The sequence below is a fragment of the Bombus pascuorum genome, chromosome 6, assembly GCF_905332965.1.
Source record: "Bombus pascuorum chromosome 6, iyBomPasc1.1, whole genome shotgun sequence".
In the NCBI taxonomy this organism is placed as follows: domain Eukaryota; kingdom Metazoa; phylum Arthropoda; class Insecta; order Hymenoptera; family Apidae; genus Bombus; species Bombus pascuorum.
Genome location: NC_083493.1, coordinates 12,550,298 through 12,574,846, shown reverse-complemented (window position 1 = coordinate 12,574,846; position 24,549 = coordinate 12,550,298). Strand labels below are relative to the sequence as shown.

Sequence of the window (24,549 nt, the reverse complement as noted above, 5' to 3'; positions counted from 1 at the left end):
ACGAAACTCTATAGCAGAAACGTGCGTGAAATATAGAACAAGAAATTGTGTGTATACGTCTTGTTAAGTTCATACGTATATATTTCAAAGCGTCATTTCTCACGTGTCTTTACGACTCTTATCTGTAGTTTTCGACGTGTCCCTATATAACATGAATGAAAGGATTAGCACGTAATAATTGTTCCGTAAGGTATAAATTCACCTTTCCTTATTTAGAACGGATAAAATGTTTAAGAAGACAGAATAGGTATCATAACTAACAGCATCGACTTCTCATATGATAATAGAGTAACGGTGATGTTTGTCATCCAGGTACAAAAGACGTACACGCTCAGTGAGCTGCAACCTGGGAGCACGTACGACATTCGAATACGGGCGCACAACAACGCTGGTTTCTCGGTCGCCGAGTACAGGATAACGACTCTGCAACCTCACACCAGCAGCACCGTGCCATCCGTGGAGATCGATCACTACATTCCTCAGCACACGTCCGTCTACTCGGATCTAAAACTGATAGTCCCTCTGATACTGAGCTCGCTGGCGATCATTGCCGCTGCTGGTGCTGTGTTTTATTGTTTCCGGAAACGTTAGTAGAAAGAATTGACCGCGACTTATCAGCAGAGACGACGAACCTCTGCGTGCGTGTAACGCTTTGATGACAATGACCGTAGGTCCATTTATAGGGGAGATTGCGAGCCTGCACGACGCCCAGACTGCGGCCGCCTTAGACAATAAGCAGAACATGGAGCAGCGTGAACAATATTACGCGACCGTGCGCAAACCGCTTCGCTCGCCGATACACGAAATGGCTACCTTGGAAAAAATTCCAGGTAATTGGAGAGGGGAAACGCTTGTTTAGTGCCGCTCGTTTAATTAGCTGATTAACTCTTTCGTCGTTGAATACAAAGTGTGAATTTTACTGGCAATAAAGATAATTTTTCAGTAGTTTCTTGTAACGCACGGTCAGACAGCCTTGACGGCTCGTCTCGGTTCTTGCATAAAAATATCTGAAATAATTCTTAAACGTATAGTATTGCTGTCTGGAAACATATTTTCCAACGTAGAAAACGCATAATTCACTGTGCGTATTGTGTATCGCTACCAAGATTAAGATTTACGAAAAAAATAATTTTTCTCTTTTTCTTTTTTAATTTGTTAGCGGATTATAATCGGAATGTCTCGTTAATATTATTCGCTATATAATCAGCAAGATAAAGTAGTTGATTCACAGTATAATTAATTCATGATTTCTATATATTATATATTAATTCATGACGTATATATTATACGGAGTTTTCTCGCAAATAAAAAAGGAGAAAACGGCTACTTTTCTATAGTTTCATGGTACATAAAGTGGCATTTTCAAATGCTTGATTACATTTGAAAAATCATGCGTTCAAAGATCGCATAGCATACCTATGGGACAGAAGATTGCAACAATGACAGGGTTGACTACTTTAAGGTAGACGATAATTTGAGGAATTTAAGGATCACAAAGAGATATTGAAAAATGGTTGCAGAGTACTCGGAGGACATTTATCCGTACGCGACCTTCCAACTAGAAGAGAGCGTACCGCCAGGTGGTGATAGTCGATGTAATTCCGCGGCGCCTCTTCAGACCTTCGTCTATCACGATCCTCGTCTGTCCACAGCCGACACTCTTCAATTACGAGAGGTATCGTCCCACGTTCAATTTGCTTTTGTCATTCACCGTCGCTTTCTACTATTCGCCATTCGTGTCTGTTCATCAAACCAATGGGAAAACACACTGCGCACACCGCATGCATCCTCGAATTCGTCCTCGAGTTTACCACGTGTAATTGCTTGAGATAGAAGTTCGTATCGTTGCAACGTCTGGTTTTTTAAAAACGGCTTTGACGTCGTTAAAATGCTGTAACGGCAAATTACGAGCGAACAATCGCGTCGGAACGCAACGCGCCATTAAAGAAATTGTCTGCCTCGATAACAATCCGGTCTATCTCTTTAAAGAAGTTGATAACAAAATATCGTTTAATTGTCGTTTAATTTGTCGAATATATCGTAAAAAAGGACAAATACGTACGAACTTTTATCTCTTGACGAAACAGAACGTCCACTAAACAGCTTCGCTTCCATCCTGCTGATGTCACTGTAGATTTCCCAAATAAAGCGTTCACCGTTCAAAAATTCTCTGTGAACCGGCAAAAGGGAAACTGTGTACGAATCTCGCTTCAGCATGTTGTACCAGAGCTAAAGCACAGTCCCAATTGCATTTCGCGTGTGCACATCGGTCTTGGCTATCGGATTTATTTAGAAATTGTCTGGCACGAAGACTTGTTTGTACGATTTTTTTTTCCGCGAGACAATCACGAGCTCGAAGACGATCCGGCATATACATGTTCGTAAACGTCGACGCAGACCGCGACGAAATAATTTGTCAGCAAAAGAACGTGTTTGTAGAACGAATGCGCGTGGATCGAGTAGAACAGATGTGCATCATAGAGAATCGATCATTGTGACTGCTGGTCCCACCTTGCTTCGTTTCGCATCTGTCCTGATCAGTCCATCGAGGAACCGCAACACCGATGCAAACGATACTTTTCTTACATGTATTATATTCGCCATTCTACACATCTCTCGCAAACTCTTGTCATTACTAGCTCGTATAGCTGTAGAATAAGAAAGCGTACATTGTGTCAAAGCGTTCTGGCATATCTTGATTGTAGCACCGAGACCAAATACAATCATAGAAAAATAAAAAAGAAAAAAAGGACAGTAGTGTGGATTGTGAAGTTTAAAAGATCTCAAACGGAGATTTCCAAAAAGTACTCGTTACAAGGCGTAATAGAAATATGATCAGAAAAATATGACGATTTATTTAGACATACAATGTGTACTTATACTTGATGGAAGACCGTACGTACGTAAATGAGGTCATAAATTAAAATATTAATGTGCGATTAATATAAGAGAATTGAGAGCAGTACGTATTTTATAGAAACGATTCTAAAAAATTCTAAATTGTAAAAGTTATTTGTGAATTGATATATCAGATTCCTTTAGAATACATAATATACACACATGTATCTACATCGTGTGAGAAGTAGCAAGTCTCGTATTTCTGAACTTTTCTTTCCAAATTATCTGTACTACATATATGACTTTTTAAAATACTCTAAAGTTTGTTGCAAAGGAAGAAAGAAAGAAAGAAAGAATTCTGAATTCACTTCGTACATTTCTGAACGAGGTTCCGAATTCCTTCTCTCTTTATGTACATACTGTATCTCACATTATTATTTCGATTCTCAAGATACTTTGATAACAGTTGACCGAATTTATAATCTCACCGTACAATAGAAAACTCCGTTTATACGAATACCATCCTTGCGAGCGAAATTATAATTAGCGTCTGGTTAAACAAACTCCTCTTGCGATGAAATCCACTCGAAAGAAACCCATTCACGGAGGCTGAGGAGAGTCAGCCAGCTCCTGTTGTGTTTTAACTCCAATTATATAGGCTTCTTGTTTCCCGACAGATTCGTATAAACAGGTTTCTACCGTACATCTTCCACCAACGGTACGTCGGAATCGATAGCTCTGATGTAAACTCTGTAGATTAACCGCTAGCACGGACGTCGCTGAACAACGATCCGCGACGGACAAATCGATTCGAAAGATTGGAGAAAGATCGGTGTAGCGCGCCTCCTCGTTTCCTCGTGCGAATGTGCCAATTCATCGAACCAATTCCGTCTGATTGCAGTCGGATTGCAACCGGTACACTAAGGTGCGCGGAGGCCGTTCGTCCTCTGCGCCGTTGCACAAAACGCACAAGGTCAGTCAGGGCAAGTCCGAGTCGGAGGAATACGACACCCTGGGCTCGGACAGCGACACGGAAGTCGGGACCAGCAGCCGAACCGAGTCTTCCAATCACCTCGTCGATTCGCACCACTCGGTGTCTGCGGCCGACTCGCGTGTCCACAGTATGCAATCTTTCATCCTTCTATTCGGTTTACGCCTTGTTTCATCCTTTCTCTCTCTTTTCTCTCTCTCTCTTTTTCTATCTCTCTATTTCTCTCTCTATCTATCTATCTATCTCTCTTTTCCTTTCTAGTCTTTGTCTAGTTCTATTCGATTATAATTGAAAAGAGGGGGCCGCCCTTCTCGTTCCTCGACGTCCCTTTCGATCATGGTTACGAAAATGAGAAAAAAACGGAAAAGGGAAACGAAAGGAGAGGAGAGTTACCTAATATTTCCATGCACCGCAGTACCACCGGACATCCGTTCCCGTTGCCTGTCTATATACGTTTATTAGAGTGCACCGAAACATGTGATGGAGTATTTCACGCTTGTTTGTTGTCATCGTCAAACGTTGGAACGGAATCAGGCGGTTGTTGGAGAAATTTCGCCGAACCATACCGCGTTTGTTTCTATCGATCGTGGGAAATCGTTACGTTTTCTGTTTTCAGACTTCCTGTACCATGGACCAGAATCTAGCACGTCTACAGAACCCTCACCGATTTTTGAGAGAAAATCGTTTCCTGGAAGGGGAAGATCCAAGTAAGCCACGTTGATTCGTTGTGTTTAACTGTGTTTGTTAGAGGAGAAGTTAAAAGGAAGTAACGATGATTGTTGTTCGTGCAAGGATGTTACAGCTGGCGCGTCATACCAGCGAGGAGACCCGTTCCAACTTCGGCCCAATCTCCGGGTTTGGCAATTCCAAGCACCAGTCGAGCAATTCCTGCTCCAATCGGGACCAGGAGCGTGACGGATCAGGGAATCTGTTCGTCCCCAAGCTGGACCCACCCACGGGCTTCTCCGACGCGTTTGAGCTAAGCGAGGCAGAGTGCGACTTCGATCGCGGCCACAGTAGCCAACGAAACGTCCGTGACTTCGTAATCGCGGTGTAAATAAAAAAGAAGGAAAAAGAAAATACGAAGAACGTAGAACCTACGGTGTGAACCTCTACGATGCATTCAGCGAAAGGAAAAAAATAAAAAACGAAACCACATTTCAACTATCTCGATGTAAAGAAAAACCATCGTGGTCCGTCTTTCGTTAATTATTATCATTGGTCACTGTGAGCACAGCGGCCACTGATCGTGTGTCCCCTGTTCGTGTTCCTGGCCTATGTCGATGGGAAAGTGTCAATCGTATCCTATAAGAAAACGAACGTACTGAACTTAACCATGTGTTCTTTTAACTGCCACTTCGTTCGTATTCGCGAGAACCTGCGAACACGCGTAACAACACCATTTGTTCGATTTTTCACGTTTCTCGTTTCGGCTGCCAAGCGAATCGCACGATCCTCTCAGCTACTCCTCTCTGGGTGCAATTCGATCAATCGAAGTTGTCTGTCGACTGCCATTTCGTTCAAGAGAAAACGATTATCCTATGAAAGACACGAACACGTTCTCTACTTTTGTAAATTAGGTAAAGTCTCGCAGGTTTTGTCGAGAACGATTCTTATACTTAATTGCTCGAGTTCGATCAACACGTCCTTTTAACTCTGTTTTACACGAAGACTGCGACAGAAGAACATGCTGCACCGTAAGCGATCCACAGGGAAGGTTTTTACTTACCTTTGCGAAAGAGACTCTTATTATCTCGCATTCGTTAACCGAACACTCGAATCGTATGATATACTATCGTCGAAGGTGAATCGTCCTATCGTTAAGACTACGTCTGCAGCAAGCATTCACGAGCAAACGGTTTCCATTCTACCGAGTGCATATCCCGAGCGAGCAATACGCGATTTGTTACGAGTTTACTTGGTCTTCCAATTTCGTAGATCGTTTCTATCTACTGATTTCAACGTCGTCCTTTTTGAACGAAGAAACGCATAAACAATTACTTTCGCATCTCGAACGAGCCAGCATGTTTTCTCGTTCGTGTACCAACCGTGTGTTGTATACATGTATAAATAACGAAGCTAGGCCGCGAAGAAATGAAAATGATGTTTCGTCGTTGCCATCGATGTTGTTTCATTTACGCGAGACTGAAACGTTAGTAGATGAGACGTGTAGCGTAAACTTTAACGTTCAAAGCAAAAAAAAAAAAGTAAGATAAAATAAATAACTAAATAAACTATTGTCTATAAGATGTCTGTACTTACCATGCTGTTAACTGTGTACGTATTGTACGTCATTACGTACGCGCGACCGCGGATCGCGAGAAACGAATCTAGAAGAGCAAGAGAAACACGATGGCAAAGTGTTAAACTAAAAAAAAAGTGTCGTTTCGCCGCGTTGAATTTCGCGCGTCGATTAACGATCGACGGACCGAGTGATACGCTAAGAAAAACGGACAACAAAAGCAGAAAAACAAAAAAACAGATAAGATAAACTAAAGTAAAATAAAAGGCAGAGTATTAATGAATTTGTTCGACTGTCGTTAAGGAAAACGCACCCACCGAGTCTGTAACGCATCTGTTGTCATCGAATCAGTTTAAACCGTATGTACAAGCAAACCGATCGTTCACTCGGCAACGTGACGATGATTTTTGAGTCTGAGTGAGTGCTCTCTCGTTATGTCGGCGTCCCCGATCAGAAAGCATCGCGAAGCCCGTTATCGGGGACTACGAAGGAAGAGATATCGATCTGTTGACAAATCGTATACTTTATAATATATGAACAAATGATTTACCACGAAATTCGTACTATTGTGTTTTTAGACGACTTTAGATTGTTTATATTCTATTTACTTTGTAAAATATACAACACTAATTCCATAACGGAACACCGTTCTTGTCTGAAATATTATTCTCACCCTTCCCGTGTCTACCGTACTACCAATCTTTGAAATAAAAAGGATCGTCGGAATCCTTGAAATCCAACGCATCCGTGAAACTACGTTCTCGACGATAAAATTTAATAGATAATAAAAGCAAGGGAAAATCTCTTTTCTCCAAGACCAGTCCGTAACAATCCTGCCGTTAAGCCCGACGAGAGAAAATATCCGTGGAAGCTGCGCCCGAACGAAAAGGGTTTCGCAAATGTGCTGATCGATCGCGTTTCGTCCTCCTCCCGATCGTAGATTCGAATATGCAAAAGGAGCAATGTGGAAACGGCGGAGGGTCGCAGAATCCTCGATATACGAGTACGAGGAAGGAAGAAGGGGTGCATGGACCGGTGAGGTCGAACAGGGTTGCTGGGCATGCGCCGACGTTCCTGTCCTCTCCAGATACTATGAGCGGTGGTGTCTACGGCGGAGGTATGTGATACGCGGTCCGCAATATTTCCGGAAAAAAACGAAACGTGGTCTAGCTGAGAATTCCGTAAAACGTTTGGATTTTTCCCGTAGACGAGGTCGGTGCTATAATTTTCGACGTTGGACACCAGAGCCTTCGCGTGGGTTATGGCGGTGAGGATACACCGAAAGCTGAAATTCCGACCACCCTCGGTGTATGGGAGGACACGATCGACTCGCCGGACGGCAGTCAAAACGTCAGGAAGCACTACAACATCGATGTCACGGCCATTCAAGTGCGAAAGAAGGGTACGATCGTTTCACAGCGTAATCCTATCAGAGGAAACACGATTACGTTTCGCTGTCCAGTTCTCGCTATGTGACCATTTTCCTCGGATCGTAAATTCCATTAAAACATAGAACGATGTCTAGGACATCTTTTTTTGAGATTGAATTCGACGCAGTCTCATATCGTTAATACGTTTCACCTGTACCATCTTTACGCTACGAAATGTACGACAAACTGTATTTACGTAGTGTTTGACACAAGCAGTTTGTAGCTTAGTCGACGAAAGACGAAAAGGAAAAATCCTAAATCGAAGCGCGGAAAGTAGACTTTAACTTACAGTATAGAAAATTGTCATGAATTGTAAAGAGATCGTATTGTATGTATTACCTACGATATATCTTTTTCTAGATATGGAGATGGTTAGCTTAATGAAAGACGGCATGATCGAAGATTGGGAGATGTTCGAGCGTCTAACAGAGTACACGTACAAGCAACGTCTTCATGCTCTTCCGGAGCATCATCCGATCTTGATGACCGAATGTCCCTGGAACACCAGATTGAAACGGGAAAAATTGCTAGAGCTGATGTTCGAGAAATTCAGCGTTCCAGCGATGTACATCTGCAAGAACGCGGTTTTGGCCGCGTATGCGAACGGCAGATCGACGGCCATGGTCGTAGACAGCGGTGCAACTCACACGAGTGCGGTTCCGGTGCATGATGGTTACGTTATCACCCAGGGAATCGTAAAAAGCCCGCTGGGCGGTGATTTCATCACGATGCAATGCAGACAGTTCTTCGAAGAAAAGGAAATCGAGTTAACGCCTGCTTGTCTGGTAGCGAGCAAAGGCAAGTTGGTTGAAATTTTCAACGAAATCGTCGCGCTTTCACAGCGACGAATCGTCGTCAACGGATAAAGAAAAGCAACGGTAATAGCGTAATTCTATCGACGTGGACGGTATTGATGGAATGATTAAATATTGACTTCAATTGACACTCGCTCGCTAGGCAGATATTAACGCGCTATAAAAAGCAATGCTTAGTACATCGTAGAACGACGTCTATTATAAGGCACGAAAGGGAATTAAATCCTTTGAACGCGCATTTTCAACGATGAACGCGCGCTGTGTGCAGAGCACTTGAGTCGTAATGCGTTGAATGCATTCATTCAGCGTCCGTGCGCCTTTACCGCACGCGCTGTCCAGATTTAGCGAACACTTATCAGCGTTAGAGAATGTTTAGAGTTGAACATTATTCCCATCGACCTCCTTCATCAAAACCTTTTATCCTCTAATATTTCGCACTTCCGAATGTAACTTACGTCTAGAGGAGCTTTTCAACGCTTGGCATTGTATGTACCACTCGAAACGCTCTTCCTAAGTCGAATCCTCTTGTTTCATTCGCAGTTGCTATTCTATGTCCCGGATTAATCGTATTACTACGTCGCACAACAACGAGAATCTAATGTAATAAAATATTACACAGATGTAGTTCGCGAAAGAGATACACCACGTTGGACCAAAAGGGCTGGTCCTCAGCCAACGTCTTCCTGGATGAGCTATATGGTCCGAGAGCTGTTGCAAGACTTCCAAATGAATTGTTTACAAGTGTCCGACAGCCCTTACGACGAGGACGTTGCCAATACTTTGCCAATGAAACACTACGAGTTCCCGACCGGGTACAACGACGATTTCGGCTCCGTCAGACTGATGATTCCGGAAGCCTTGTTCGATCCCAGCAACGTGAAGGGCGTTGGCGCCAGCATTCTTGGAGTTGGTCCACTCGTCACGACCAGCGTGGGCATGTGCGATATGGATATCAGACCTGTAAGCTTCTTCTATTTTCATCAATCACGCAGTAGCTTCAAGGAGAAGTCGATGACTGTTAAAATGGAGCATTTCTGTCCTTAGAGTTTGTACGGAAGCGTGGTGGTCACCGGTGGTAATTCCTGCCTGCAAGGTTTTAGCGAAAGACTGAATCGAGATTTAGCCAGCAAAACTCCTCCAGTAAGTATCTACTGTTATATTGCGTTGAGATCTTTCAATAGAAAATAATTCTAATGGAAAAATTATGTTCCTTTTATCGGAATCGGAATAACGTTGACTCGTTCGGTTATTGCAGAGTATGAGACTGAAAATAATTAGCGCGAACAGCTCGAGCGAGCGTCGTTACGGTGCCTGGATCGGAGGATCTATCCTCAGCTCCCTTGGATCTTTCCAACAAATGTGGCTGTCGCGGCAAGAGTACGAAGAATCGGGTAAACTGATTCTCGAGCGATGCGCGTGATCAAAAGCTCAAGCATCAATCAAAATTATTCTTCGTAATTATTTTTGCAAATCGTCCGACAATGTTGTACGTATCTATTTTGTATGTCGTCGAGGGGACAGTTAGTTGCTATCTTTAAGTTTTTGATAATCCTTCAGAGCGTAAGGGCCAACGTAAGACAATACGAGCGACTAATATCAAACGGATTTGCGACAGACGCGTATAGAGCTTTAGACAAAATTTAAACAGCAAGGAGAACTTAATGTATTTGCCTAGCCTGTTGAAGTAAAACAGGCTTGTGAAACTCGCTGAAGCAAAATCTTCTTTTGATGGTAGTTGAAACGCTCTTCGCAGGTGAAGCGACGAATTCTTTCGCTTCGATTACACGCGTAAGTTACAGCGTAAGTTACACGATAAACAAATGTATGCGGTACGCTTCTAAAAGAAAAAATACAGTTCCTAACTGCTCGAACAATCTTTCGTTTGTAATTCACGAGCATAGATTGGTTTACATATCATAATTGAAGAATCGATGATTCCTATGGATAATGAATATGGAGGAAAGAGGAGGCACTGCTTTGGAAAAAGAATTTTTATCGTTTATTTCGAACGTATTCACAACAAGTTACATATTTGAACAATGTTTCCATTTCGTTTCTTTTCCACGCTTCTCTGTCGTATTCCTTCTTCATCTTATTTATTTTCCTTATAACAAAAAGAAAAAAAAAAAAGAAATAAAATACGATAAAATAAAATTAGGAGAACCGCGAACCGCAGAACATTCATTTTAGAACGCGTCACAAGCAGTTCCAATTTTACAACGATAAATATAATATATATATATATTACAGCGTAATAAACAATATAATATTTCGTATATAAATATATATATACTATATATATTTATATCTCAAAATAAACGTAGGAAACAGTATTATCGGTATATCACATATACAATATGTATTTAGGAAAAGGCGAATTATTTTGCTAGAAGAATGGAAAGGACCTTTCTCGTAACGGCGACGAAGAATCGTTCGTCGAAATTTCCGGTCCTACCGTATTTACTCTGCGACTTGATATTATAATACTTCTAATTAACACTCTCGTGTGTTTCAACAAATATCCTTTTGGCGAGGAATGTTTGAAATTTCGACAATGATTAAAAATCGATTTGACGACTTCCTCTTTGCAACAAAAAAAAAAAAGAAATAATTTTTATAAATACAACGCACAACCCGTGTTATGATATTGTGACGTGGTCAAGCGAAATGCGAAATTCGTTATCATTTTAGCGAAATAAACCGAGATAATCTTGTCAGCAATATTTTTGAAACGGTATTTAACATATAGACACGAGTCGTGCATAAACAATAAAAATATTGTAAATCGAACGCTGTCTCGTTCATCGAATGCGCCTGTAACGCGTGGCGAAAATCGATGTGTTACGCTAACTACGAATACTGGTGGTCGTTCTTGTTACGACCAAATGTTAAACGACGTTTAAACCTACTAGCTAAGAACGCACGATGAAACGCGTAGCCCATAGTCAGAAAATGTTAGGTCGCGTTTACAAAAGCGTAGCGCTGCGATATTCGACAACGGGGGTCGAATGCTGTTGACGCATAAATCGAGACGAGATTTCCTCGTCTACATCCAATTTCTGGTTTTCCTGTTGCGCGATTCGCTGCTTTTTGCTTTTCTTCTCTGTTAAGGAAGAAGAAACGCACTGTGAAACGAAATCAAACTAATCGTAAAACAATTCTGTTCCTAATCCTTTAAATATTTGTACCAAATAAATCTGAGAACAATCGAACTTACGATCTAGCGAGTTAAATTCCTTGTTTTTTTTTTTTTTTCATTTAGGAACATTGGTATCGATAGCACGTCTTTCTGTCGAATCGTAGCGCAATTTTTAAGCATCGTCGATGATTCCAGTTCGATGGAAGTTCAAACGACGAGAGGCATCGAATAAATTCTATGTTTTCGAAATTAATACAAACGAGGTGTCAAGCTTGATCATGGCGATACTAATCGCGTTTTGCTACAATAATTGACGGTAGCATAATAATGGCTAGAAACCGGAATGATGTACGAACCACGTGACGTCAGTTATCAACAATATCGAAGCCATAAGGGCGTGTCGAAGAAGATTCGGTAATAAATAACGTATGTATCACGGCGTCACGATCCTGCTTATATTCGCATGACCGTTGTTAAATACTATCTTATGTTTGTCTCCTAGCTTCCCACTCGAGACGGTTGTGGCAGTCTACAAATGGCATTGTGAACCGGCATAGACAACCATCCTGCCAACGCGATTCCAATGGAATCGGCCATCGTGGCAATTCCCAAGGAAATTTTACGATCCGCCCTTGGAATCTGTGAAATGACAGAAAAAATACGACATTGCGTTCTTTAATGATATTCGATGAAATACGGTCAGAGGCTATTTTTAACGCGAACAAAGATAATAGGTTCGTATAAATTGACCATTGACAATGGTGAGCTGTCAAAGTAAAGTTACGTTACCTCGGTGGACATTCGATAAAACGTATTCACGTATGCTCCACCACCGAGAAGGCCCTCCCACAAAACGAACGCGAACACAATCCAAATACTGGGCAAGTAATAGAACAGCGTCTCGAACAGTAGAATTATGACGTTGATAAACTGAAACAAATACGGGGTTATCGTAAATCATGTGTATTCGATTACGGCCGCGATAAAATCAACAGCTTGCACGTTGCCGTTCAAACGTGCGTAACACGAGTAAACGGAGTTTAATCGGTTATGATACCTGTAACAGAGCCATGATCCAGATTTTGTTAATCGTGATGAGATTGACGGACGATCTTGAGATAAACACTCCTATCTGATAATCCACCTGGAGCCAGCGATATTGCTCGGCGTGCGTCAGCCAAATGTCATCGAATTCGATCAGCTCGTACTGAAAAATTAGCGTTACACGTGTTCGTTAAAACACCTGATCTATAATTGTTCTTCTATACATACGACCGGCGGTAATTGTATCTATATTTAGGAGGTGGAAGCTAGCAACAAGACTCGGTAATCTTATAACGTAAATTATGCGTAACGAAATACAAAAAGAAATATAATGTATGTATATAACAAGAGCGAGAGAAGGAAAGATAAAGGGGCAGGCAAACAGAATTCTACAAAAGGTCATGTAACGGAAAAGCATTACCAATCCTTGGTTAATGAAATATTCGAAGAGGTACACGAGCCCAAGCGGGATCATATACTTCATCAATCCCGGTACCAGATTGATCTTTTCTTTAAAGCTCTTCCTAGGGATCTCAATGATGTGTTCTTGACTGTCGATACCGTTCTTAGTGATCGGGATACTGGACTGCGGCGGATGAACCAGAACCATCCAGAAAGTGATTCCTTGTATAATCGGTACGATTAACATAACTAACAATGTGTCTTCGTTACTCAACCACATGGTAAGGGTGGCATAAGATAGCGCGCCAATTATTCCGGCGCCTCCAGTACCGGAAGACCATGTCGCGATTACTTGTCTGCGAAATAACGAATCGCTGTCAGTTATCGGCCAATGCCAAAGGTTAAATTCAGGATGATTCAACATACAGCTATTAAAAAAAGTAATATCTAACGGTGATAATATTCACAATTACGGAAAACGAAAAATATATGAAATAGGAGAAAGACGAAGAATTGAAATATCGGCGTGATATTGGGAAGACGATGGTTCGCAGTAAAATTTTCACGGATGATCACATTAACAGACACGTTCGAAACGCACGTTTTATGAACACGTGTTATCTCGTGTTAGTCGCGATCGCATTCCTTTCGGTGAACTTTAACAACGGCAAGGTTAATCGTTAGTGAAGAAAGAATGGCAAAGAAACAGAAAGATATTATACATAGATAGGTAGTGAAATGGACAGAAACAATAGCATTGTAATTAACAGTTGTTGCACATAAGTACAGACGTACCTCGTGTTCGCAACGAGTTTTTTTCAGAATTCCGTACTGTACTTCTATATTATGCCTTCCGGTGCTTTTTTTAAATTTTATTTTCGTATCGGTTCTAGAACAGCAATTTATGTTATTGTTCTATACTTTTAAACATGGAAGGCCAACCTGTCGACTGCCGTTATCTTATCTCTACTTTTCTTTGTACAACTGTCTAAATGTCAATACTGCGGTTTTATGCGCCAATGCTTCGATATTTGAATCAACAGACTGCATCGTATTTCTTTTTCTTTTTATCTTTTTGCTTTTGTCCGTCTTTATCCGCACCTTTTGTCTCTATACTTTATTTTCTTCTACATCTTTCTACACGGATAATAAATTATTATCGCTTTCGTTGGATAAAGGAACGCTGTATATAATGTATAAAAGAAAAAAAATACGATGCGTTCGATTTACAAAAAAGACTATGTAGCTATTTACCGATAGTCTCTAATAGTTACATATACCATTACGTTCGTACGGAAAAATAAGGAAGGCATTATGCTTAAAGCTCGCCTGTACGTGATAGCCTTCGATAGAACAGGTGGGTGGAAAATTACTTCAGAAAAAAAAGACGATCGTCATTGTTGTTAAAGAAAAATAAAAAGAAAATAATACCAACAATGAAGAACAGTAAAGTATGAAGAAAGAACAGAAACGATGGTACTTACTTGGGGTATTGGTGACTGTAACTCAGCAGAGTAACTTCTCCCAAACCGGAAGAGAGTGACGTTACAACGACGCCCAGAATGGCGAGCCATTCAGTAGTGCTCAACGACACCATAAGGAATCCTGCAGCGGAAAATAACACACAGGTAGCCAGTCGAGCACTGTAATTAACGATTCGATTAATCGATTAGCGTTTCATTTGCGGGCAAAGGAGCGACGTGCCCGCGGAGGGCCACGATCCGTCCGGGGATGATCCGTCCCACGAGAAACCGCGTGTATTTAGCGAGAAGCATATGACGTTGATCGCTTCTTACTACGCTGCCTTATCTAAAGGAAATGCGTTTCCATATGCTCGATAATACAATTCACGAGTTGAGCCGAACAAAATCAACGGTCACCGTGTCATAGTCCTGTATTTACATTTATTTTCTCGAACAATTTATGCACATATGTATTTACACATATATGTACGTATATAGTACAACGATATCATCGAGACGATCCAAAGAAAATCATCGATAAGATAACTGAGTTAGATATTGCGCGGTCAGTCGTTGGTACATATCGCAGAATCGCGAAAGCTGACTAATGTTTTGAATTCGCCTGTGTATCATCTGAGTAACTGCTGTTGCTGTTATCGCGTGAAATATTCTAAAAGTTAAAGGCTCGCTTCCTGACATTTCGTTATCGTATCGCGACTTCTGTTTCCTATCGTCGCAGTGCTCTTGCTGGCTCCTACGCAAAAGTATCTACGCAAAAGTATCGCGCGGTGTTACGTTTACGCGCAAGTTACGATCAAATGCAACGATAGCTACATAATTGGAAGGAAAAATAGAAATAAACGGATACTCACTGTACGTAAAAAGGCAGGAACGGCGTGATCGTTTTCACGGCTAACGATGGTAATATATCCGCTAGCAATATGGCACCAGTGGACAATGTGTTGCAGGATCGAATCCCAGTGGTGTTGGTGGTCGTCACGGTGTCATTCGTGATTTCCGTGACAGGTTCCTTCGTATAGATGAAACGAAACCAAAAGGAAGGAGAAAAAGGAAATAAACTAGATTAGTATACCATTCGCGAACACATATGGGAGATGTTGCATTTTACGTAAACCAAAAAAATCAGCTTTGTCTATTATTTTCCCATAATTCGGTTCGTTGGTTGTACATCGCCGCGGAAGTTATCGAATACCGGTATCTTTATTTCACGAACATTACCACCTTGAACGAGTGGAATATTAATCTCCGCGATTGTTACGTAAGTTAATTCGCGTTCGAAGCATGCTGGAATCGCAGTCGGAAGGAACAACCACGAGGTTAGAGGGGGAGGCGTAAGCAACTCCATAACACGATGCGAAACGCATGCATAGATTTGTCGATGACATAATAAAATTCCTCGCGCACAAGAATCTGTTCGATCTCGAACACGTAATTCAGATTAATTGCTTACTGTTTCAACGACTTCTCCCCCTCTCTCCTCATCTACCGTCACCTCCTGTTTCTATTATTCCTTATTAATAACCGTCTTCGTTTCGTTCGCATCGAGATCGTGGATCACGAGGAACGTTGTTTAAACGAGGCTATTAATCCTCGTGACGAACAGACTCGCTGTGGCGAGATACCGTAGTGCGAAACGCGGAGTAATCATTAAATCGTAAAACTTTCATAGTCCGCTTAGTGATATTTCAGTCGAACGACACTCCGTCATTGTTACTGATTACACGGATTACCTATGCAGACCGTGTGCATCGTTTACAAAAGCTTTTGAAATCGTCTCCAAATATCAAGATATTTTTCCTTGAGCGTGAAACGTCATTTACGATTCCGGCTAATGAAAACTGCTACGCTACAGCGTACAATAACTTCAAGGCAATAACGAAAAAGAAAACAGTAAGCTAAAAAAGCGTAAAAAGGATTCGCGCTTAAACAAACGTAGAAAAACGCGTTCTCATTAACATCGGTGGATTGGTTGGCGCCTATGAAAAGCCGATATTTTATTTGGCAAATCGTCGAAGTAGAAAGAAAATCTACGTCACAATGTAGTAGTAAATCATTTGGAGACGAAATATCGACCGTATTAAAAACAGTATATAGTTTCGTGGACGTACAGTCGAGACACCGACCAATGATGTCGTAACGCTTTAAACCCGACTCAATGACTACATATCAGAAAGGGAGGGGCCGCGAAACTTTCATCCAATAACAATAACATTTTGTGTCCGGCAGTTTGCCGTCGATCGGTGCCACATGCCGAGTGCAAGTTCGTTTTTCTTCTTTTCTTTTCGCGAAATTTTCCATTAGCCCGCCTACTCTTCTGGCAATCGGAGCATCGTCGAGTGACAACAGGAATCCAATCGATACAAAGACCTGTGTAATCGCTGTGCTGTAATACGGCCGAATGACGCCGATGATTCATCGAGTCTTATGCAGGCCAGGCGTCACACGAGTAGTATACACTACTACTCTGCAGGCTCGATCGTTCGCTCGTTTCGCTCGAACGAGTTTGCCGATTCCAAGTGAACGCGTTGCTTTATCACGTCGCTATCTATATGTCGCAATTGTTTTTTATACTTTATCTGTTCTAGTTTATCGTTATAGGTAAATACGAAAATCTTTGGAAGCTTCCAGACCATCCAGACTAGACGCTCCAAAACGCATCACTGGTTACACGTTGTTTCGCAATCGACCGAATGCCAATCGAGCGATTCGGGACGGTCGATGAACACGCGAAGCGACCGACAGATTTACGCGTGTTTAATCACTCGACTCTTAAGGCGAAGGGATGCGAGTTTTAAAGGACAGTGAAGAAGTCACGTTGAAGATGATTCATGATACGTCCCGTTGTACGATTTGTTCCGTTTCCGGAAACAAAAGTCTCCGAGTTTCATTGTATTTTCTTATTTTCTTTCTCCGTTTTATTCTTTCGAATCGAATGGAATACAAAAAAAAAAAAAAAACAAGAGTGTAAGAAAATTGGAAGAAAGCGGAACGTAACGAATCTTCTCTCTTTTCCCGCCCCTGGCAACCCTTCTCCGACACCGATCAAATACGTGATTCGCTAACGGATTAATGAACAAAAAAATGACCACTCACCATCGTCGTGCCGAATTTGCTCTCAAGTATATCGTGCGCGGCGCTAAGCATCACCACGTATCCGTAATTGTTGCAGAGTCCGAGTATCCAGAAGGCGGCGAAATTTCGCCATCGCGATCGTACCGCTATCGATTCTTCGTCGAACACGTCGTTCGTCCGCCGCTCCGAGACTGTTAACGGTTTGCCCTTTGCCATTTTCAACTGCAATGATATATACTCGTGCTTTCTTTTCCTCTCTATCTTTCTATCTTTTATATTCCACTCCGTTGTAACCGATTTACTTCTCCGTCTTCGTTCTCTCCCTTTTTCCAGCAGTCGGTCTTTTTTTCCTTTCGTTTAACTTCGATCGCGATTAATCCTGTTCCTTATCCCCAGCTTTTTCCTCCGTTTCCTTTCGTCCCCTGTGGATCCTGTTCTAGCTTCCTCTCTTCGCCTTGAAAGTTTGCACTGTAGTCTCTATCGGAACGGGGGGAGGGCCTAAGTGGAGCACGTGGGCCTTTTAAATCTGTCCCAGGTTACGGCAGCAACGATTCCGTTTCTCTCTTCCTCGATCTCAGAGATGGCGCACATCCATCGGCTTCTTTCTTTCCTGTAAGACCTTCTCCGTCGTATTCCTTGCCCGCTCGTGTTTCTCCTTTTCGAGCGAGTTTAGAGCACAGTCAGCGCGCGGCAAACCAAGCTTCGAGAAACTTCTCTCTCCTTTAGTCGCTGTATTTTCTTTCCGCCACTACTCGCCAGGAGTATCGTACCGTACGAACTTCTGCCGTTTCGAATCTAACTCGATTCCCAATGAAGACAAACGTACTGATAAATCTATTATTTCTTTCGATCGAAATTCCGCGACTCTCCTTTGTGTACTTGTCACTTGTATATTTTATCGAGAGAAAGGAGGGGGACCGATAATTTCTCTCTGTGATCTTTATCGACGGTTACGTAGAAACTTTTTCTAAGCTTCTTTTTGCTCGAAGGAACTGTTACAACGTTTGGCTTGTATATTCTTCTCTCTTGAAGTTCAAAATCAAGGTCCCAGGATCTACGGATCGATCGCTCAAGGTTCCACGCCAGCGAATGTAAAATCCTTCGATTGGCGCGTGTCTCGAAGAAATTGGTCGAGAATATCGGCAAGCTATTACGGTCGCCTGACCGTTTCCTGATTTATTTTCGACGATTTGACTCACCGTGCAGTTGAGCGAATTGTTCGTAAGCTATAAAACGTACGGGCATGTAAACCGTTGGGGTTTATAGAAAATTACGTCAGTAAAACCGTGACCTATTCGAACACGATAGATAGAACTTCCTGTTGGAGGAACGATGCACAGGACCGATCAGGTTCGTTTTTACTGAGAAACCCCTACCTTCTATGTTCCGGTAGAGTCAGCACTCAACACCAGCGACAGCGGTAACCAAGCTTCGAGAAACTTCTTTCTCGCTTTCTTCTCAGCAACCGACGCGTTCGATCCAAGCTGATCCTCGCTTTCTCGCACGAGTTTCCGGACGAAAATGAGTCGAATGTTCGCCGTTTTTAATCAGAAGAGTACACAATTGATTTAATTTCGCTTGTCCTTCTCGTCGCACGTTCGACGTTCTCTTATTGGCTGCACGATCTATACCAGCCTTATCGAAATCTAAGCTGTTTATCGTTAATCACTTCGTTTCGTAAAATGTGTCGTGTAATCTTTGAGACACGTTCAAAACAGTTTCTTCTGCTCCAGCGCTCCTTATCTTTCTCTTTTCTTTTTTGTCGCTGATCCAAAGACCGATTAAATTTTCGATGGCTCTCTGGTCCGCGTAGGTCTTCACCATGTGTCGTTCCTGTGGACAAGATCGATATTTTCTTATGAAACGGACGCCGTCACGGTGGCTGATTCCAACGGCGGAACTGTTAAAACAGGAAAGTCAACGCGCGACGGCGTCGATTAAAATTGCAGATTGGTTACCTGTCAATGAGGATTCTACGCGATCGATGTTTGTGTTTTATTTTAATTGTCAAAAGAAAAAAAAAAGAAGAAAAGAGCTGTAGAAAGTAATAAAGAAAAATACGAGGTCAGGCTGTTGGCTACGAGAAACGGAAAATAAATTGGTAGCCGCACGCGCGTCGGCAGCTGGCTTTGCGGACTCGAATTATTGCACCGCGAGTCTGGTCTCAACGAGTACTGATCTTCATGTCGACCCGCAAATCGCGTATACTCGATCGTTCGACAAAGTACAAATAACTAAACTTCGTTTCAAACGAACCACTTAACTTCTCCTCTTTCCGCTTCGTTTTATTTGTATCATTTTTCTTTGGAAAATCACGATCGATTTAGATGTAATCAGTAGCAATCATTCCCACAAAAAATGCAGGAAAAAGAAGGCTCGCGAATTGCGTTCTAACTTTGATTTTCATAAATGGAACGGAAGAGAGAGAGAGAGAGAGGAGGGGAGGTGGCTGTGTGAGTGGTTTTATTCCACGGTAAATAGGCACACCGCAAAACGTGTCTTAATTACATTAAAACGACGTCCTTGCCAGCGTTTTCTAGTTCTAGGAACAGACTAAACTGGAGACGTGTCTCTCGTTTCCCGCGTTCCAGCTCGAAGGATTATTTCGGTCGAAGCATCGACCTCGAGACGATGCTTCTCGTTCCTCGCGAAAAGGAACGCAATGGATCGCACGTGCCGTACCTTCGATCGACTCCAATCTTATTGCTGTTTCTACCAATTTACAAAACCAATTTCGGAACGATGCAAACAACAAACTTGTGTGTATTACCGCGTCTTTTATCTTGGACAATAGAAGCGCTCCTCCTTCGCGTTGTTTCTTCTTCCATCACCAACGTGTGATGCATTATGACACAAAAACGATAAGAGGAGGGCTACTTAATCGCGATCGAGTGTGATCTTGCATTCTAATTTTACTGTCGTTTCGATAAACGAAGGCTTTCGGGAAATGATATAAATTAGCAGCGATTCTTCCGTATTTCCTTCGCGCTTGAGAAATTCGTTAAAGACGGAAAAGGATCGGGTCGAAAATAAATCCAGCCATGTGGCAGTGTTTCATCGCGATCATGAATGTGTCCGATGCCGACGAATTATACGATGTCGTTACAATTTCGCGACAGCAACGAAGCTCGGTTCCACGAGCTTATATTTCTAATAGCAGAATCGTAAATTCGTACGCATTGCTCCAATAGTCCATTAAGGGGTAATATTACGTTAAAAAGATATTTTGTTTGCAATTTCTCTCAATGAATTTACACCATCGAATTCTATTTTTGGATAGCATCGTGTCTGTGAAATAAAACTCGAAATACTCTTGTACTTAAATATTCTTGTCAGCGCTATTCTCGTCATCTAGATTTAAAAGAAATTGATCGTTTAGAAATCATTGCTGGTTCGTTGGTCTTTAACCCGTTACTTAATGGATTAAGAATATCATTTTTCATCACCAGACCTTAATGTACATAAGTACGTTCGACTCTGCTCGCGTAGCTTATCTCGCGGCCCTGTTTCTAGCGGCAAGAAGATCGTTTTCCTCCACAGCGTTTCTAGGTTCTCTCTCGAAATAATAGCCCCTGACAGACACACACGACTATTGTCGGAAAGTTGGCCGGCCACGCGATCTGTTTCCACGATAGCCGAGTTCGAGTCGTTTCGCGGTCATGCTACTTTTTTCACGCAATCAACATCGTCAACGGGTCTTTTTCTATTACTCCTTCGCTCTTCTCTGTCTTTCTTCCTTTTTCGTCGGTGAATGAGTCTCCGTGAAAGGCAGCGCTACAGCTGGCCAACTCGTTGCATGACTCATTAATCGTTTCGCAGAGACGAAATTTTGGAACCGAACGAAGAACTAAACTTTTCACGTATATTACGATGAAATTGTTACAGAATCTTGAAGAAACAAGAGATGTCGAAAGGGAATGAAGCAACAGCTGGTTCTAGTTATTTCTATGACTCGCAACTGTAAGATCAACGATCGATGGAATGAACTGTGTACGAGTACGGTAGAACTCCGTTTGTATTAGAACTCATCTGGACGACAAATAATTCGCATAACTGGTAATATAGTACAAATATATAAATATAGTATAAATTCGCCAATTTTGCCTACTATCTAGTACTTTTTAGTTAATCGCACGTTAACTAAAATTTCCTTTCGATAAACGGACTTGTAGCGTATATCGAAATTTCGAAAAATTGCAAACTTTGCGTAACAGTTGATGAGTCACGTTAATCGTTCAAATGCGTTGGAGCTTTTCGCAAGGTGAACAGTAAAGGAGCCACGAGACCAACATCCGTCCAATTCTCGGTGTACGTTTCAACGACGACGCGTTCCCTGAACGCATGTCACCGGTGTAAACATTGAACGATCGCGTACGAAAAGAGAAACGGAGCCGCGATAACGAGAGGTTGAAGCGCGATGCGAACCGCTGTCAGGCTACGATTTCTTGGACAGCTGAGATAACGCTCGGGGTGTGCGAACATCGAGCGTGAAACATAAATGAGCGTAAAAAGAACGATATATCGAGAGACGCTTCGAGAAACCAGTTGCCGATGCGAACAATTCGTTTTCTTTGAAAGAAACGGAAAAAGAAGAAAATGGTAACACTTACCTAATCACCGTTAGTATTCGATTAAATGCGGCGACCTTTGAAATATATTACAATTGGAATTGGGGCTGGAATAAATCTAAAAGTCCTCGTAAAAATAATAAATATCGTTATCACAAATCACAAATCACAGAGTATTAAAGATTCTGACGAAGTGTATCACAGAGGTTGTGTTGTTTGGGTCGAAGATTCGGTGTAATACAAACGAGATCTTCGGCTCTTGTGTCTTCTTCCTTTTCTTTTTCTTCACCTTCGTCCTCTTCTTCTTCTTCTTCTTCTTTTTCTTCTTCTTCCGAAGCTAAACGATCGTCACGCACAACACTGAAACAGACTGCCCTTAAACTGTGCTAAAGGAAAAATCGATAAGTTCGGCGCGAAAGCGTCCGCGGCTATCGTATCGTAGCTTCTAGAATAAGTTCGATGTACCGACGAAGCGCACTGATTCTGTAAAAAAGAATTCGAGCACGTTTCCCTAACACCGACGCTCATACAATGCACAGCGTATCTCTGCGCCTTTCTCTTTCCTTCTTTCTCCACTTTGCTTCTTTTTTCTTCGTTTGACGTTCGCGACGACTCGCGCCGTCCTTTTTCCTTTCCCCCAGTCACGCTCTCTATTTCTTTTTTTATATTTATTTTCTTTTCTCTTTGCTCTGTTTCCTCTTAACGAACGTTGCTTAATGTTCGTTCGATTGATGCTACCGCGATCGAACAGAAAAGCGTTGTCGCAATAGAAGACAGTCTCCGACTTACTTGACTCGCAGCTGCAATCGTAGCACGTGGTTGCCGCGGCGAGTTTCAGGTTCGAAATAAATAAGCTCCAGGCGAAATCACCGAGTTATACGGCGGCGACGCAGACCCGACCGCTCTTCGAGCTCGGTTCGGCTCGGCTCGACCGCTCTTCGAGCTCGGTTCAGCTCGGCTCGACCGATCGGCAATAAGCATTCCGCTCGCGCACTCTGTCCCAGAAGCGTTCCATCAGGCCGGAACGAACCAGGCAGTCGGCTCACGACCGTCAAGCCGGCCGATTCTTCTTTAATCTAACGCTCTTCCCGATCGCCCACCTTTCCCTTCCTTTCCCACCTCGCTCCTCTCTTCTGTGTCCCTTGGCCGATATATTGCCGATATATTGCCGAGAGTAGACTGGGAGTCGTTGCTAGCGTTGCACCATTTCTCATCCTAGTTGCGAACGTACCAGTCGTCTATAGATCGAATAGCACGAATTAAGCGCCATTCTCCGTGATAGCTTTTTAATCGAATTTTATTGTTTGCCATAACGTTTCAATTCCTCGACTTTATATGCATCGTATCACTCGCTGAAAATAAACTCGTCGTGCCTACACCGATTACACCCTGTTCCACGTATCTGACTTTCTGCTCGCCGTAATTGACGTCCTATCAATTTGGTCGTATCAGAGTACCATTAACGTCTAATGACCATGTCGATAATGAAGACCAGAAATGACCGTTCGATTCCGTAATACGTATGTTCGACTGGTATTACGAAACATGTTACATTGCCCGAGACAGAATGGGGCCCGTGCATAGTCAAGAGAAACCTTGGAGAATGATCCAAATAGAAAAATGTGGTCGGTCGATAAGCAGGTTTCGACCACGAGATTGGTTCTCGGTTGTTTTCGTGAGAACCCATGCTAGGTTAGACATGCCGACCTTGAGCTGAAATTCGTCTCGGGATAGAAACTTCGTGAGATTTTCGCGGTTCTGTCGGACGCCAGTGTTGCGCGCAGGAAACTGCTCAAACGATACAGGCAATCTTTCTTAATTCCGTTTCACGGTGCACGGCGCTCAATTAGTGTGTCACTTTCGTGACGAACACGTGCAATTTATTTTCCTATGTAGAGGTTTTCCACGGCAAGCGAAGGTCAAGTCTCGGACACAGTGTGCGATTGTATCGTGACTATTCATCGTCGTCGTCGTTGTCGTCATTGTCGTCGTAGCGTGTCCTTTGCTGGTGAACCGTTAACGGAACCGATTACAATATTATCTATCCCGATCCAGACACGCGATTCGCATGAAAACGCTTATCAACCTGATTAACGATTGATTAACGTTCAACTTGATAAAGGGCTACGTAATTCACGTGCGATGAGCGATTATGTGGCAGCTTGACAAACGACATTGTTGACTGACAATTCATTACCGGTTGAACTCACCAGCGATTGGCAAGATCGGTCATCGAGGTTCCCCGGTCATCTCGGAAGGTCGTCGTAATTACGTTTCCTATAGTTCGGCTTTATTGGTCAAGCAATGTCAAACGATATTAATTCAGAGCGGTGTGCTTCCTAGAGAAAACAGTGTCAGGGTTGTCCAAAGACCTTCTCTGCATCGCGCATAACAATATTTCGTACATTTCACGCTTCCTTGGTACTTCCCTTCGTTGGCTACCGGAATCCGAAACCGCGATTCGCTCATCCGTTGGCGGAACGCGTACGCGCGACAGAGACATCAGCTTGTTCTTGCTCGAAGG

At 42.5% G+C, this 24,549-nt stretch overlaps 3 protein-coding genes across 10 annotated transcripts in view; 2 read left to right on the top strand and 1 right to left on the bottom strand.

The window, feature by feature from the left end:
- Positions 1-6,714, top strand: part of LOC132908359 (cell adhesion molecule Dscam2-like) — a 123,121-nt gene extending 116,407 nt beyond the window's left edge. For 4 of the 6 annotated variants that reach the window (XM_060962302.1, XM_060962306.1, XM_060962304.1 and 1 more), the window contains 6 exons: positions 313-586; positions 672-830; positions 1,521-1,675; positions 3,740-3,959; positions 4,446-4,536; positions 4,622-6,714. In XM_060962302.1, coding sequence (XP_060818285.1) covers positions 313-586; positions 672-830; positions 1,521-1,675; positions 3,740-3,959; positions 4,446-4,536; positions 4,622-4,886 — 1,164 coding nt within the window. In that variant the 3' untranslated portion in view covers positions 4,887-6,714. The remainder of the gene's footprint in view (positions 1-312; positions 587-671; positions 831-1,520; positions 1,676-3,739; positions 3,960-4,445; positions 4,537-4,621) is intronic. The other 2 variants (XM_060962303.1, XM_060962307.1) reach the window with 2 other exon arrangements.
- Positions 6,715-6,851: 137 nt separating this feature from the next.
- On the top strand, positions 6,852-11,532 carry LOC132908378 (actin-like protein 6B). The gene is made up of 6 exons (XM_060962362.1): positions 6,852-7,188; positions 7,279-7,473; positions 7,862-8,299; positions 8,936-9,276; positions 9,361-9,456; positions 9,572-11,532. Exons 1-6 carry the CDS (start codon positions 7,020-7,022, stop codon positions 9,734-9,736), a joined length of 1,404 nt encoding a protein of 467 aa, XP_060818345.1. The 5' UTR covers positions 6,852-7,019; the 3' UTR covers positions 9,737-11,532.
- On the bottom strand, positions 10,293-23,222 carry LOC132908380 (battenin). Of its 3 annotated transcripts, none has more exons than XM_060962365.1 (9): positions 22,068-23,222; positions 18,834-19,290; positions 17,479-18,683; positions 15,237-15,394; positions 14,386-14,544; positions 12,921-13,257; positions 12,513-12,662; positions 12,245-12,385; positions 10,293-12,094 (listed from the first exon to the last, which is right to left on the bottom strand). In XM_060962365.1, exons 3-9 carry the CDS (start codon positions 17,671-17,673, stop codon positions 11,954-11,956), a joined length of 1,281 nt encoding a protein of 426 aa, XP_060818348.1. In that variant the 5' UTR covers positions 17,674-18,683; positions 18,834-19,290; positions 22,068-23,222; the 3' UTR covers positions 10,293-11,953. The 3 variants fall into 3 exon arrangements, with proteins under 3 accessions (XP_060818348.1, XP_060818349.1, XP_060818347.1); XM_060962366.1 differs by having other exon boundaries at positions 17,479-19,290; positions 22,068-22,395; positions 22,815-23,222; XM_060962364.1 differs by having other exon boundaries at positions 17,479-19,290.
- Positions 23,223-24,549: the final 1,327 nt, after the last annotated feature.